Source organism: Podarcis vaucheri (genome assembly GCF_965113315.1).
Source record: "Podarcis vaucheri genome assembly, chromosome: 17".
Lineage (NCBI taxonomy): Eukaryota > Metazoa > Chordata > Lepidosauria > Squamata > Lacertidae > Podarcis > Podarcis vaucheri.
The window spans coordinates 9153652-9170425 of NC_138755.1; the positions used below are offsets into that span (position 1 = coordinate 9153652).

Below are 16774 nucleotides of genomic sequence, written 5' to 3' on the forward strand. Positions count from 1 at the left end.
TAAGAGTCTGTCTGCAAATCACACTCTCAGTCCTAGAAAAGCCTCAGGTCCCAGACTCAACTGGTTGGGATTTCTTGCAGATGAGGGAAAGGCACTCACTCGATTATTATTTCTTCATAATAATAATAATTTATTTATACCCTTCCCATCTGGTTGTGTTTCCCCAGCCACTCTGGGCGGCGCCCAACCGAATATTAAAAACATGATAAAAGATCACACCTAAAAAACTCCCCTAAACAGGGCTGCCTTCAGATGTCTTCTAAAAGTCAGATAGTTGTTTATTTCCTTGATATCTGATGGGAGGGTGTTCCACAGGGCGGGTGCCACTACTGAGAAGGCCCTCTGCCTGGTTCCCTGTAACTTCACTTCTCGCAGTGAGGGAACTGCCAATGGAAGCTGACCAGCCACCACTGATTCAATGAACTTGCCTACCCCTCCCGAAATGTTTTTTTACATCTCTAGGTCTGTGTAAGTGTCTATAATTCATGTACAGTGAATGCATTTTATAACCAACAGCCAGTTCATTTTTTGTAGTTATGGGGAAGGTTCCACGTGATTAGGAAGTATCCTGGCAATACTGTGAGTTACTATGACTTTAGTGAATTGTATGGATTGTGTTGATGAATGGGATGTTGTTGTTGTTTGCTTTACATATGAGGGTGGCACTGTGGTCTAAACCACTGAGCCTCTTGGGCTTGCCGATTGGAAGGCTGGCAGTTTGAATCCCTTGCTCTGTCCCAGCTCCTGCCAACCTAGCAGTTTGAAAGCACACCAATGCAAGTAGGTAAATAGGTACCACTGTGGCAGGAAGGTAAATGGTGTTTCCGTGCGCTCTGGCTTCCATCATGGTGTTCCGCTGTGCCAGAAGCAGTTTAGTCATGCTGGCCACGTGACCCGGAAAACTATCTGCGGATAAACGCCAGCTCCCTCGGCCTGAAAGCGAGATGAGCACCACAAACCCCCTACTCACCTTTGACTAGACTTAACCATCCAGGGGTCCTTTACCTTTTACCTTTACCTACTGTGTTTGATATTACAGTGTTTGCAGTGTTCTTCCAGCTTTACAATTCTCAGATTCCTGTGTGCCACTTTTGAGCTCAGCGTTTGTTACTGAGAAAGTGGGATGCCAATTTAAAATCCACTCTACTCAACTATGCCATGGGGCGAACTCGGGGCCATATCATTACTAGCAGTATCTGAATGTTGTCCAATTCCCTTCAACCTGCAAAAGTTGTGCAGCTCTTGGATGGTGATAACTTTGTGTGTGGAGTTCGGCTTGGTGTTGTGTTGGGGGGGGCAGAGGGACACACATACACACACAAACACGCCCACCTTGCAATACAGTGGTGCCCCGCAAGACGAATGCCTTGCAAGATGGAAAACTCGCTAGGCGAAAGAGTTTTCTGTTTTGGAGGTGCTTCGCAAAAGGAATTTCCTATGGGCTTGCTTCGCAAGACGACAATGTCTTGCGAGTTCCTGCTGTTTTTTTCCCCTCCCCCCCCCCCTTTTCTAAGCTGCTAAGCCGCTTATCAGCTGATCCGATCAGCAGATAAGCCGCTAAAAGCAGCTAAAAGCCGCTAATAGCGCTAATCCACTAATCCTTCAATGGGCTTGCTTCACAAGACGAAAAAAAACCCTAGACGAAGAGAATCACATATTGGATTCTTTTCGTCTTGCGAGGCACCACTGTATCAGGTAAGGATACTGCTCCACAACTCTGACCAAAAACTAAGCTGGATTTTGGCACACGGAAACCCCACGGTGGCAGGGCCGGATTTCGGTTTGATGAGGCCCTAAGCTACTGAAGGTAATGGGGCCCTTTATATGTCCAGCCGTCCTTTGTCAACAACAAATTGTCACTGTTTTTTGTGTTGAATATATGCTATATGGTCATTTATGGACCTAATAGTAATTTATGGTAATTTATGGACCCTAACCCTAAAGCCATCTGCACAGAACAAAATATATATTTTATCAAAGCAATTGTTGAACTGAAATACGATTAAGAAGTATATTAAAACACTGTTACTGTATGTAGGTTTTATTTTATTTGTTTTATTTGTTTTTATCTTATATTTTGGAAATGTACATACAGGGGTTTTTTTTCTTTAATTTTTTTTTGGGGGGGCAAGAGAGTGGGGCCCTAAGCCATAGCTTAACTTATACGTAAATCCGGCACTGCACGGCGGCGAGTCGAGCCGCGAAGTTCCCCTCCCCAGTCCGGAGACCAGGAAACGGCGCGCTCGGTGGGAAAGGAAACGCGGCCGCGCGCAGCTCCGCCGAAGCCCATCTATGGTAGCAGAGAGCCAGCTCCGTTTTGTGCGCCTGGAAAAGGACAGGCGGCCCAGAAGCCTAAACCTCCGACCCTTCCCTAAACAGAAAGAAACCCAGAGACTCACCTTTCCTCCTTCGGGTGGGTGAGGCCGGCGGCGAGGAGGAGTAAGGCGCCCCCGAAGGAGCGCGGCTCCCAGGAAAGCCCCACCTTTTCAAAGGTGGGGACCGCGGAACTCCCCGCCCCGAGGGAGCCCGGCGGCGGCTTCCCGGTTCCCGCCCGAGCTCTCTTGGAAGCGATTACGACCGCGCAGCGCTCGTCCTTCCCGCTCGCCGTCGAGCCGCCGCGCCTGCTGCCTCCTCCCCGCGGCTACCTGCAGCCGGGGAGGGGCTTCCCCGGGCGCGCCTCGCCTTCCGACCTCGCCACCTGCTGAGCCCGGGCGGCGGCTCTCCTCCAGACCTCGCCGGGCCCGTCCTGGGCGCGATAGGAAGGCGCGGAGCCGCGGAAAGGGGTCTGGAATGTCCCTCCGCCGGGGGGGGGCACCTCCTAGTTCTGCTTCACAATTATGGAATAAACTTGAGTAAAATAGTGCGGGGGGGGGAGGTAAACCCCGCCCTGCATAATCGATCGCAAGACGCAGCGCGCGCGCACTATTGGAATGGCAATGCCAATCAACTTTTTTTTGGGGGGGGGGACCCGCACCCGAAGGGACCTCAGTCCCCAGGCAGGGCCGGATTTAGTTTTGATGAGGCCCTAAGCTACTGAAGGTAATGGGACCCTTAAATGTCCAGCTGTCCTTTGTCAACAACAAATTGTCGCTGTTTTATTGTGTTGAATATATGCTATGTGGTCATTTATGGACCTAATAGGTATCTAAAGCCATTTGCACATAACAGAATCTTTTATCAAATTGTTGAACTGAAATACAATTAAAAAGAAGTTTATTAATAGAGAAATATAATGAAGAAATATATTAGTGAAATAATTATTAAGCTCTAACTTAAAATGACTTTTTTATTCATAACAAACTTAATGCAAACACATTGGCAATAACAAAAGTTCCTTTGGAAACACAGTTTACAAAGACTCAAAATCTAGTTTCTAGAAACTTGCTGTAACATGAAATAATAATTGTAGGTTTTATTTTATTTGTCTTTTATCCTATATTTTGGAAATGTTCATCCGGTTTTTTTCCCTTTAATTTTTTTTTGGGGGGGGGGCTCAAAAGAGTGGGGCCCTAAGCTATAAACTTGTTTAGCTTATACAGTACGTAAATCTGGCACTGCCCCTAAGAGTTGGCTCCTCCGCTTCACATACTTGTATTTGTCAGCATCCTTCCTAAATTGTGGTGCCCAGAACCGGACACAGTATTTCAGGTGTGGTCTGACCAAGGCAAAAGAGAGTGGTACTATTACCTCCCTCGATCCGAATTTAGGAAGGATGCTGACAAGCTGGAACGTGTGCAGAGGCGGGCTATCAAGATGACCAAGGGTCTGGGGGAAAGCAAGGAGAATAAAATAAATACAAATGCAATGGGTCTTATTCCCAGGGAAGTGTACATACTGCATAGCAGCCATCCCCAATCTGATGCCTTCCAGGTGTTTTAGAATATACAGGATACCAGGCTGGGGGATGCTGCTACATAGGATTGCAGCCTAACTGCAATCCTATACATGTCTGTGCAGACTTCTCAGACTACTGGATTCAATGGGACTTACTCCCAGGTCACTGTGTAGAGAATTGCAGTCTAAGAACTTCCTTGGGCCTTACTCCCTAGCAAGTATGTTTCAGATCACAGAATTAAAAGGTGTTTTTTTAAAAATATATTTAAAAAACCCCCACACACAATTGCTTAGAGTTTATATCCAATACTAATAGCTAGTTTCCAGGGTGAAACTGCTGTGATTCCCCCACCATGACTACCTAATAAGAAGCACTTGCCACTGAGACAGACCACCATTCAAGGCACCCCAGGGTGTCACGGCCAGGGCCGTCTTAAGCATAGCTGTGGCCACGGCAGGCAGAGGCTCTGGGTGTGGCACTCCGCCTCTTCCCTGGCACCCTCCAGAACTTGGCGCCCCGGCGTTCCACGCCACTTGCCTCTATGGGCAAGACACCCTGGTCACGACACACTGGTAGAAAACCCCTGTTCTAAGGCCTGGGGTGCCTTGAATGGTGGTCAGGAGTGCCGCTGGCAGCACTGGCCTCTGTTCCTCTTCCCTTGCCTCTGATGCCCTCTCCCATCTCAGCCTCCCAAAGGCTTGCACAGCTGTTTGTTGCAGCAGCCCTGGCTACAAGCTCCCCAAGCGAATGGTCCCTTTGGGGCTGGCCAGGGGGTGCTGCTGGTTGCCAGGAGCTGAAGCAGCCTCAGAGTAAGCAAGTGGGCGAGGGAGCCCAGCCAGTCCACCAGCCCTTGCTGTCGGGAATGGACAGACAAGAGGGAGGCCAGGCAGAAAGGTGCCACACTGGCCTTGTGAACCCTGCCTGGGAGCCGAGTGCCCAGTGCTGAAAGGGAGCCTTTCCACCATGCAGGCCTGACAGCGCCCGCTGCTGCCTCCCCAGGTAAGGTGCTGGCCTCACGTTCACCTTTGGCAGGTCTTCATTGGGCCACTAAGGCTGGGGGCATCCTCTTCCCAGGCCCCTGTGAGGCAGTGTGAGGAGGCATCTCTCTTTGGGGCAGGAGGGGCAGCTCAGAGACCAGAAGCGGCTGCCCAGAGGACTCCCAAGGAGAGGAGACTGCCAGGCTGCCAAGAGAGGGTGTTCGAAAAGGGGTGATAAGCTGCCAGCTTTGCGGGCAATGGGTGGCATAACTGGGCTCCTGAGCCTCACGGGTGCCACAGGAAGAATGGATTTGGTCAAGGGAGCCGTGGACTCAGAAAGGTAGAAAACCTCTGCTGTATATTACTCAAACTGATGAAAAAGTAAATATTAAAGATTGACCAGAACAAGAGCTCAGCTTCCCACCTTACAAGGATACGAAGTATTCGCCAGCTCGTCAAAGCTGAGATCTGCTCAAACGGGCCACTGCATGCCTAGTGTTTGAACCAAGAAACACAGTAGTTCTTATTGGTCCTGGTTCTGGTTGAACCCAGCCCACTTTCACATATGCCAGTGCTATCACAAATACTGATTCACTCCCATCTTGCCCTTTCAAGCTATTGCATCCTCTTGTGTTTTGAATACTTCGCTCTGATGACTCAGTCCTAGAGAATGTCTTCGCCTGAATACTTAGAATATTTTTCTTAAACTCTGGTATACATTGCTGTATTGAAGGCTTCAGTAAGATCTTGCTTCTTTATAAGGAACTACCAAAAGGAAGGTGATCTTTTGATCTCGCCCAAATAACCACCCATTGCAAGTCAGATCTGAATAATTCTTGAACATGAGGTACACATTCACGTTAAGCGCAGCTCACATTTCCGCTGAGGCTGTTTTTCAAAAGGAGAAATCCTGCTAAATCAGCTGTTTGGTATGGAGTGGGGAGGTAGAACTGAACCCAGTCTTTGGTAAGCCGAGCAGCTGATTGCAATAATTTTTTTACTTATTTTCAATACATTTTTTATCAACCGGGGGGGGGGCTGCGTCTTTTATTATTTATTTGTTTCAAATATTCATAGAGTGCTTTTCTATTTAAAGCAATACCCAAAAGCAATTCACAGCCAAAGCGACTATTTTTTTAAAAAAGCTGCCACAGACAATAAATAGAGATCAATAAATCAGAATAGCAACTAAAAGACTATTCAGCAATATTGTGTGCTATGAAGAGCCACTTATAAACCACCGCAGTCTAGAGCCTCATAGCTGTACTTGACCATTGTCCATTGTTAATTTCCACCTTTTCTTCCTAAAATACCAAGAGACTCCTTCTCAGGTCAGAAACTGGATGCTTAAGGCAATATCCAATTAAAACCAAATCTCAAAGAACACTTAAGTATGCAGATTTTGGCAATAAAAGGGAAAAGTAGTTTAGGAAGGCAGAAAGCTCACAAAGGATTGGAGAAATCGATAACTTGATAATTTTGACAGGAGAGTCTGAGTGGCTAGGGAGACCTAACTTCCATGTTAAGCAGTATATTAATTGTCTAAAATGAATAAATAATCAATAATTTGGAAGCCTAGGGGCTTTCCGTTCCCATGGACTTATTGTAGGGCTTTACACAATTCACCTTGCTTCAGTTTCCATCCTATAAATGCAGTGGAAGTAAGGGTAGGCAATAAAATAATATAAATTGTATTTGCATATTTGCCAGGCTTATTCCGCAGGTGGCTGGGTGGGAACACAGCAGTAAGTTGTTGTTGTTTTCTGGAAAAGGTTAGGATTGGTTTAGATGGCATAAAAGCTCTTTTCAAACTCCTGGACCACTCTTCTGCACCATCCAGAATGCTGGCTGGAGCCCCCACATTCAGCCCCTCCCCCAGTGCCCCTGAAAATACTGCTGTTCCAAGTAGCGACATTGGTTGCCCAGCTGCGTCCCGTAAGCAGAAAAATGTGAATGTCAGCTGAAGCTACAGGCCATTTGCAGATCCCAGATTAAGTGGATGAAGCTGGTTTATTGCCAGCTGCCAAGATTGCATTTTATGGAGCAAAACGACCTCTTGTGGGTGCATTTGGTAAAAGGGGGAAGTTTGGTTCGAGAGGAATTCTCCAGTTCTGACACTCCAGGGCAGGGGTCAGCAAACCTTTTCAGCAGGGGGCCGGTCCATTGTCCCTCAGACCTTGTGGGGGGGGAGACTATATTTTGAAAAAATAATAATGAATGAATTCCTATGCCCCACAAATAACCCAGAGATGCAATTTAAATAAAAGCACACATTCTACTCTTGTAAAAACACGCTGACTCCCGGACCGTCCACGGGCTGGATTTAGAAGACGATTGGGCTGGATCCAGCCCCCGGGCCGTAGTTTACCTACCCATGCTCTAGGCCAGGGGTCTGCAACCTTTGAGACAAAAAGAGCCACTTGGACCCATTTCCAAAGAAAAAAACAACTGGGAGCCGCAAAACCATTGCGACATTTAAAACAAATATATCTCCAGAGCCGCGATCTGACAGCGGGTGGGAAGGTGACGTCGGGACGGTGCGTGACTAACGCACGCACCGCCCCCATGCGACGTCACAGCCAGTACAGCGCCCGCCACAGTGGGGAGTGTCGGGGCGCACAATGCGCCTCCTCCCCTTGCTAGTATCCGCCCCGGAGCCACAGCAAAGATTTAAAAGAGCCACATGCGGCTCCGGAGCCGCGGGTTGCAGACCCCTGCTCTAGGCTCTGAGGTCTTGCTGTTTTCTTTTCTTTTTCTTTATTTTTGATTGAATTATGTTGTATACACAAACAATTAGAACAAAACTTACAGTCGTCAAACAGATTAAGTAAATAAATAAATAAAATTAATAAGGAAAAGTAAAATTATAGAAGAAAAAAAGAAAGAAGTATAAAAGAAGAAAAGGGGGGAAGAATATATATGGATATATATGGATATATAACTAGGATAACAGTAAATCACTCATTCTTAGACTAATATTTTACAAACAGATTCTTAAATTAAAACACAGAGAACTACATACAAAACTATCTACAAAACAACAAATAAAGACTTCCACCAATACCACTACAGTTCATTGTTCTTAGTAAAGATACTATCCTGTATTTCAATTGGTTCCTCATCTTGGTACAGTGGTGCCTCGCAAGACGAAAAACGCGCAAGACGAAAGAGTTTTCCATTTTTTGAGTCGTTCCGCAAGACAAATTTCCCTATGGGCTTGCTTCGCAAGACGAAACGTCTTGCGAGTTCTTGCGAGTTTGTTTCCTTTTTCTTAAAGCCGCTCAGCCGTTAATAGCCGCTAAGCCACTAATAGCCGTGCTTCGCAAGACGAAAAAACCGCAAGACGAAGAGACTCGCGGAACGGATTAATTTCGTCTTGCGAGGCACCACTGTATCAGGACACTACTGCTTTTGCAGTGTTATTCTAGGCACAACCAGATCTTAGGTGCTGAACCTTGATTCATCAGGTAGTTATTTAAATGATCCTATTCTTTCTTAACTGTTGTATTAGATTTGTCTCTTAATAAATCTGTTAGCTTCGCGAGTTCCAGGTACAGTGGTACCTCGGGTTACATACGCTTCAGGTTACATAAGTTTCAGGTTACAGACTCCGGTAACCGAGAAATATTACAGTGGTGCCTCGCAAGACGGAATTAAGCCGTTCCGCGAGTCTCTTCGTCTTGCGGTTTTTTCGTCTTGCGAAGCATAGCTATTAGCGGCTTAGCAGCTATTAACGGCTTAGCGGCTATTAACGGCTTAGCGGCTTTAAGAAAAAGGAAACAAACTCGCAAGAACTCGCAAGAAGTTTCATCTTGCAAAGCAAGCCCATAGGGAAATTTGTCTTGCGGAACGACTCAAAAAACGGAAAACTCTTTCGTCTTGCACATTTTTCGTCTTGCGAGGCATTCGTCTTGCGAGGCACCACTGTACCTCGGGTTAAGAACTTTGCTTCAGGATGAGAACAGAAATCGTGCAGCAGTGGCACAGAGGCAGCAGGAGGCCCCATTAGCTAAAGTGGTGCTTTAGGTTAAGAACAGTTTCAGGTTAAGCACGGACCTCCGGAACGAATTAAGTACTTAACCCGAGGTACCACTGTACTCGGTCAGCTTGCATAACCATTCTTTGGTGGGTATATTATTTTCTTTCCAATATTTACCCACCAAGACTTTACCACCAGGTAAAGGACCCCTGACAGTTAAGTCCAGTCATGAACGACTGGGGTTGCGGCGCTCATCTCGCTTTACTGGCCAAGGGAGCTGGTGTACAGCTTCCGGGTTATGTGCCAGCATGACTAAGCCACTTCTGGCGAAACCAGAGCAGCGCACGAAAACGCCGTTTACCTTCCCGTCGGAGCGGTACCTATTTATCTACTTGCACTGGCGTGCTTTCGAACTGCTAGGTTGGCAGAAGCTGGGACCGAACAACCGGAGCTCACCCCGTCGCGGGGATTCTAACCGCCGGCCTTCTGATTAGCAAGCCCTAGGCTCAGTGGTTTAGACCGCAGCACCACCAACATCCCTCGTAGCACCTACTGCCTGCTTAATTGTGTCGCTCTGTGAGCACTGATTATAAATTTCACGAAATTTATTTACTGTTTGTTGTCGAAAACTTCAGGAGAACTCTGGCTGGATTGCAGCATTACTTTGCTCCTCTGGAGGCGATTGTGGCAGGTGCTGTTCTGACCTTAATTAATTTCCCTCTCAAGGATACTGAGGCAATGCAAACTACAAAGATGTGCCATGCTCTTAATAATTCCCAATTTATGCAGTTTTCTATAGGTTATGTTAATGTTATTTATTGTGTTACAGGTTTGCATGCATGCACAATGGACATGCCCTTCTTATAATTGTTCTCTCTGATTTATAAGCATTATAAAATAAAATAATTAAAAGCTTTACAAAGAACAAAAACTTTGTACACTCCCTGTGCTAGATGCGATCTAAGACAGCAGAAAATAAATTAGCTGCTGAAGCAGAGAAACTGAATGAGGATGTTGAAAATTTGTCACTGAAAATTAAACAGGAAACATGAAAGTGCTACCACATACAGAATGACCTCAAGAACAGTGTGCCGGTGTGTTGTAAGTGACAGAATGGCAGCTAAAATAGAATAAGCATCATGTTGAAATAAGTCTTAAGTTTAAAAAAGCAAAATAATGAGATCTGCAAAGAACATGGGGTTTTGGAAAAAGAAAAGGCCCTGGAAGTGTTGGAGATGAAAGAAATGATGGCTAGACATACGCAAGAACTTGTGGGGAAAGAATGAAAAATAAGAGCCTGAAGAACAAATTGCCTGTATGAACAAGAAGCTGTAAGTGAGATATGACAGGCACCAACATTTCCCAGAGACAATTTTTGTTCGCTACAGCTGCAGGGCTCAGCATGACATCCAAAAAAAGCCATCTGATCGTTCATTCATTTGGCTGGAGTCTGGACAGTGAGACTTCTTTCTGTAAGTTGCTTTCTGTAGGCTGCTACGCTAGAGCAAATTAAAGGTTTATGTCTGCAAAGTTTATTCAGATGCCACATTGGTTTACAACAACTAGCAATAGTTTCCTATCGTATTATGATGATATTGTTAGATTGCAAACTTTTTCCAAAAGGGATACGTTTCCCGTTGCAAATAACCCTTTCAAGTATTGCCATCTTTTGAACCAGGGGTCTTGCAACTTTGCCACTAACAACTGTCTGATCTCTTAAAATGAATTGGTGATGACGTTTAGGTCCATCATGCCAAGATTAAACGTCCTGAGTAGACTTCGGCAGATTCCCTCCTTTTCGATATGCACAAAAGCATAGTCAGGTTGATTTATATGTGGCCTGTTGGCAAATCCATGATCTTTTAAGGGTTAGAAAGAAAGCCAGGGTCATTTTTAAAATCTAAAACCTTTTCGGGCTAAAATCTCTGCTTAACCTCACAAGAAACAGCTATTGAGATATCACGGGAGACAACTCTAAGGGCCAAGTTCCTTTCGCCACCCCAATAAAATATTTGAGGGGGCCAGGCCCTCCCCAAGTTGATGGGCATTGCCATTTGAATGGTGTGAGTGTGTCGTGTCCTTTGATCAATTATGCAAGGACCCTTTAAACAGCAGCTCAGCCAACCGCCTTTCCATTCTGCCTGTCCTCTATGAGGTCATGCGTGCTCAACAATGAAGGCCATGACATATAGCTGCTCGAATGTGCTCCTTTCCAACTGACTGTTTTAGAGAGCTCAGAGGAAAGATCTGTGGTTTTCTTGACTTGTTCGTGTTGCTTTTCTTGTTTGGTTCTTTTTAAAAATATTTAGAATTCGAGTTAGCTAGCTGTTGTTTGTTGAGTTTTTCATACACACACATGCAGATTTTGGGATGGATAAGGTTGATAAGCATAGGATTACTCATTTACTATGTCTGGGCAGAGCCCTTTTTGAAGTCAGAGACCAGGTGTAATGATATTTGTAGTATATTTTCTCCATACCAATGGTATGAAGATGCTAGTTTGGGGGGGGGAGCACAAAAAATATTGGGGCCACTTGGTAAGGGGAAGGGGTGAGCCTGCTCCTTAAGATCTTCAGGTCAGGAGAGAATCTTCACCGGGACCAGCCCACCCATGAAGCTGTCCCTGTGCAGGAACCCTGCCAAGTGTTTGCCGAAACCTCGCAAGAGCTCACCAGAACCTGTCGCGGTCGCATCTGCTTTGCCGCCACACAACCAGGTAAGAAGGGATGCTTTGGCGGGAGTGGGGTGGCATGGCAGCCGAGTAGGGTAGCACCTGAGGCAAAATGGGATGCCATGTCCCTGCTACAAGAAAGAAGATTCCACCTAAACATTAGGAAGAACTTCCTGACAGTAAGAGCTGTTCGACAGTGGAATTTGCTGCCAAGGAGTGTGGTGGAGTCTCCTTCTTTGGAGGTCTTTAAGCAGAGGCTTGACAACCATATGTCAGGAGTGCTCTGATGGTGTTTCCTGCTTGGCAGGGGGTTGGACTCGATGGCCCTTGTGGTCTCTTCCAACTCTATGATTCTATACTATGCTCTTCACCATGTTCCCACGGTAGTGGAAAGCACAGCTGGAGAGCCGTCCTTCCCATAGGGCTTAGTGGTGTGTTGCGCCAGGGCGCTGGCCTCTCAGGGGCTCCCGAGCAAGCGGGGGAGCCGCGCGGCTTTGCCGACGGCCTCTCCTTTCCCTGCATGCCCGCGAGCTGCGCCCCGCCAACCATAAGGCTGGCGAGCATGCAGCTTCCCTCCCAAGCCTCCTCGGGAGGAGAGCGATCCCTGCAGAGGCTTGGGAGGCTTAGGATGAAAGCTGCGCCCCGCCAACCATATGGCTGGCAGGTGCGCAGCTTCCCTCCCAAGCCTCTATGAGGATCGCTCTACTCCCAAGGAGGCTTGGGAGGGGTGCAACTTCACTCCCAAGCCTCTACGGGGATCACTCTCCCACAGCGGCAAGGGGGAGAGTTGCGCCTCTTCCCCCCCCCCCCATGGCTGGCAGTGTGCAGCTATGGCCACCCCAACACTATCTGTGGTAATTTGAGGGCACTGGGCGGATATTTGCACCCCGGCACCACATCTGCTAAAGACGGCCCTGCACAGCTGGTTGGCTGAGCCTTTTCTATGACCACCACGCCCAAGACAGTGGAACTCCCTGCCTCAGGAGATCCATTCAGCTCCCTCTCTCTCTTGACCTTTCATCAGGATACGGCTGCTGCTTTATGATTTCATAGCTTTTTTTGCTCGTCCTCTTGGTTATTTTATTATTTTGTTGTTTGCTCTCTGTGAAAAAAAGCAGGTGAAGAAAGTATTTACGGTAAATAAAATGAATGTTACTTGCCCCTCAGGGCTTCAAGATCCAGCCCGGTCTTCATACTTTGTATTTTTTAAAAAAAAATGTGTACGCTGCCACAGTGGCGTAGCGTGGGTTGTCAGCACCCAGGGCAAGGCAAGTAATTTGCGCCCCCAACCCGTGGATTTGCGCCCCTAAACCCTAACCCCCAGATGTTGCGCTCGGTGCGGCCGGCCCCCCCTGCGCCCCCCACGCTACACCACTGCGCTGCCAAGAGAGGCAACCTGAAATATTTTGGTTCCTGGCTTTGTACCCCAAAAATTGGCTACTAAGGCACACTACCTTAGCTGGGCCTTGTCAGAAAACTGCTCTCCCCATGGCTGCTGCTAGAAAAGAGAGGCCTTTATAGCACCCTGAACTCCTGGCAAAGAATTGAGCAAAGTTGAGTGAAAGCTGGGCTTTTTTGCTTCTTCTCTGGCACCTCCTCCTCCGGGGTGGGGTGAGGAAGTTCCCCAGCCCCCACACCAGCCCTTTTCTCTCTCTTTGTGGTCTGATGTCAGTTGCAAAAGAGGAAGCCGTCGCCTGTTGCAGTTTCGCAGCCGCCAGGAAGGGTGCTGCTGGTGGCTGTGGAAAGCAGCCCCGGCACAGCAGCCAGGAGCAGCCCCTTGGGTCTTGGTGGTGGTGAGAATGGAGCTGTGGAAGCAATGCGCCCGCTGGCTTATCCAGTGCCGGGTGCTGCCCCCCAACCACAGAGTGACCTGGGAGGGTGCCCAGGTCTGCGACTTGGCCCAAGCCTTGCGCGATGGCGTCCTACTCTGCCAGCTCCTCAACAACCTCACGGCTCACGCTGTCAACTTGCGGGAGATCAACTTGCGTCCCCAAATGTCCCAGGTAAGCAATGAGGCAAGGGAAAGAGGGTCATGTCGCTTGAGCCAGCAAGGTCGCTGTGTCTGCGTTGCTCTGAAGAAAGATCAGGGTAGGAAGCAGTGGCGTAGCGTGGGTTGTCAGCACCCGGGGCAAGGCAAGTAATTTGCGCCCCCTAACCCATGGATTTGCGCCCCTAACCTGTGGATTTGCGCACCCTAACCCCCAGATGTTGCGCCCGGTGCAGCCGGCCCCCCCTGCGCCCCCCACGCTACGCCACTGGTAGGAAGCACAGTCTCTCACAACCAGAAATACTTCAGTGGAGCTTGTGAAGCTAGCGCTGGTCGCTGAGGGGATCTACAGCTTTTGGATTTGTGTGTCAGGATTTGGGGTTTTAGCCTCTGAATAATTTGGGGTAGAGAGAGGCAGGTGTCAGAGGATCTAGGCAGCAAGAACAAGAGGAAAGAGCAAGGGAATCGAGTGTGGTATCTATGATTTATGCCACCAATATATGTGAGCTGTGATAGCAGGAAGGGAGAGCATGTGATGATGCGCACCACCCATAAGCCGGAGCATGAAATCCACCTCGTATTTGTACGCTGAATCTGGTGGGGAAAGGGTTAAGCTACCTCTGAGAAAGTAATTGCTGTGTGATCTTGCATGTGTGGGTGGGGAAGTATTGGTCTGCCTGTAGCTGCTGTGCAAAGCAAAGGATGGGGAGGGGTTTCAAGGTGCACAGTGGTGTGGGACAGATGTGTAGATTTCGCTTTGACTGTGAGACAGGAGGGCTGATGCCTCTGCTGGTGTATGTGCATGCGTAGAGATGAGGTGAAATCGGCTGGTGGAAATAAGGAGGAAGCACGGAAAGGGGTTATGCAAGAGTGATGTGGGACGTATACATATGGAAAGGCACAGGCCTAACCTAAGGCGAGGTTGCATGACCGGCATGTGAACAGCCATGGCTGCAGGCAGCTGATATGGTCCGAGAGAGGCTCTGTGGCCACTCAAGTCAAGATGTAAGAAGGGAATGTATACGAGACTAAATTGAGCGTGGTTCCTTTGAATGTTAGGCCCTTGGTGGTGAATTTTTCATCATAAAATGCAAACTCTGGAATCAGAAACCTTGATGAGAATAAGGGGTGCTCATTTTGACCATGACAGTTAACTTCTTGTACAGTTAGGTGGTGGTGTTTGTTTTTTTTTTCAAAAAAGGAAAACTTCTGCAATTGATAAGACATACCAAAATGACAGCAGGTGATATTTGGCAGGAAGGAAATTGAGGGAGAATCATTTGTGGGCTTAGGTCTTCAAAGTATGAGGTCTCACCTATAGAAGCACCACCCAGACCTTATTCGATTTAGCAGATGCTGCCTTCACCTTCTGAAGCATTTCCCCAGCACAACAGGTTGAAACTTGCTGTTTGTTTAGAAATGAAGAGAGCTCATATTTCTGAGAACTCTGTAAACTTTGTGGGCAAGTGGCAATTGTAGTGGGTGAGGCGGGGGAGACATTTTGTGTCAAGGAAGAAAGCTTGGTTTTGCTTAGGCAAATTTCTCTTTTGTGTATGGGAGCACAGTCTCACATTTCATATCACGGCAGTGTGGCCTACAGGGAAGAGAATTTTCCTGCAGCCATTTCCTCTTGGCTCTTATTGTACATGGCCTGACTTGCCTGGCGTTTAGCAAGTTGTATTTGTTTCTCAAACTGTTTGAATTCGAGTTGCACACCATACATTTAAAGCACATGACTTCCTGCAAAGAATTTTGGGATCTGCAGTTTCCCTCTCACAGAGGTGCAAATCCCAGCACCCCTCACAATCAACAGTTCTCAGGATTCTTTTGGGGGGAGCCATGTACTTTAAATGTGCATTTGGATGAGTTTTGAATGTACATTGAGGAACTGCCCATATTTTGCTCTCTCCCCAACAAGTATATGAACCCGACTGTTCAATGAGATCTGGCGAGTCGAGTGCGGCCACTTGCACATTACGCACACACAAAAAACCCCAGGGGAAGAAGCACTGGTCAAAAAGAGGACAGATTTACATAATTCTTTGCATATGTTAACTTGCATGTGCATAGGCAGAAGTAGAACTAATTACTGTAAATTTAAATACAGTGCATCTAACTAAAGTAGAGAAGACTGTGACCAGGTGACCTGGTTAGCCCAGGTGCTAACAGCTGATGGGCTTTTTTTCTTTTCTTCTTTTTTCTTTTCAAATATTCTTTATTAGTTTTTCAATTAGATACTCCACATACACATATTGTATTACATTTTACATTTATACTTGCTCTTCAGAGCTGACCTCCCTCCTTCCTTCTTCTGGTTTTTTATATCACATATAATTTTATCACATTGCTTTCTTCCATTTTATATATTTTTACTCATTTTCCATATTGGTCCATAGTGTATCCATAAACAAATAAGTCCTCATGTTTATACAATTCTTGTTGTCTGTCTGTATTAATTTACCACTACTGTTAGTTATATTAGTTTCCTTATACATTTTGCTTCTTCTTATTTTCGTTATCCATCACTTTTGTTAAACTTTCCCGTTATGAGGTTTGTTTCCAACTCTACTGGTTTTACCATTTCATCTTATCTTTCCTACATACAACATAAATTTTTGCTGATGGGCTATTTCAAGGCACCTCTCTCCCTCCTTATGTCCTCTGTGGGGTAAGGCAGATGTCCACCCTAGAAGCGCCTGGCTTGTTGATTAGGCCTGGGCCGGCCCTACCATTAGCAGAGTGGGGAAGTACAAGCTGTGGTTGCCACATGGCCTAACTACACACCTTGAGCTACTCTGCTGTCCTCTGTGGACACTATTTCTTAGCCAGCATGGAGATAATATTCAGTTGCCAGCCCAGACAGCTTCTGTGCAAGGAACGAGAGTGCCACCTTGTCCTTCTACAGGCAGCAAAATGTCTTGGGCTGGCCTTGGGGAAAGGATAGCAGTGCTGTTTTAAATAGCAGTGCTATTTTTCTAGTAAAAGGGGTGCCAGAACTCAGCTGCCTTGTTCTCTTATACAGTGGTACCTCAGAGGTTAAGTACTTAATTTGTTCCGGAGGTCCATTCTTAACCTGAAACTGTTCTTAACTTGAAGCACCACTTTAGCTAATGGGACCTCCTGCTGCCACCGCGCCGCTGGAGCACAATTTTTGTTCTCATCCTGAAGCAAAGTTCTTAACCTGAAGCACTATATCTGGGTTAGCAGAGGCTGTAACCTGAAGCGTATGTAACCTGAAGCATATGTAACCTGAGGTACCACTGTAATGGCAATGGCGCCCACCGGAGAGGTGCCAGAACTGAGTTCCTGTGAGTTCTAGCTGAAA

At 47.0% G+C, this 16774-nt stretch overlaps 2 protein-coding genes across 6 annotated transcripts in view; one reads left to right on the top strand and one right to left on the bottom strand.

The window, feature by feature from the left end:
* SH2D3A (SH2 domain containing 3A) overlaps nt 1–2583 on the bottom strand; it is a 29468-nt gene extending 26885 nt beyond the window's left edge. The window contains exon 1 of the mRNA XM_082205434.1: nt 2400–2583. The gene's annotated coding sequence lies outside the window, so the exon portion shown is untranslated. The remainder of the gene's footprint in view (nt 1–2399) is intronic.
* Nucleotides 2584–13129: 10546 nt separating this feature from the next.
* The window catches only part of VAV1 (vav guanine nucleotide exchange factor 1), a 64931-nt gene continuing 61286 nt past the window's right edge, over nt 13130–16774 (top strand). For 2 of the 5 annotated variants that reach the window (XM_082205404.1, XM_082205407.1), the window contains exon 1: nt 13132–13465. In XM_082205404.1, coding sequence (XP_082061530.1) covers nt 13262–13465 — 204 coding nt within the window. In that variant the 5' untranslated portion in view covers nt 13132–13261. Of the gene's footprint in view, nt 13466–16774 lie in introns of all 5 variants that reach the window. The other 3 variants (XR_014214989.1, XM_082205405.1, XM_082205406.1) reach the window with 3 other exon arrangements.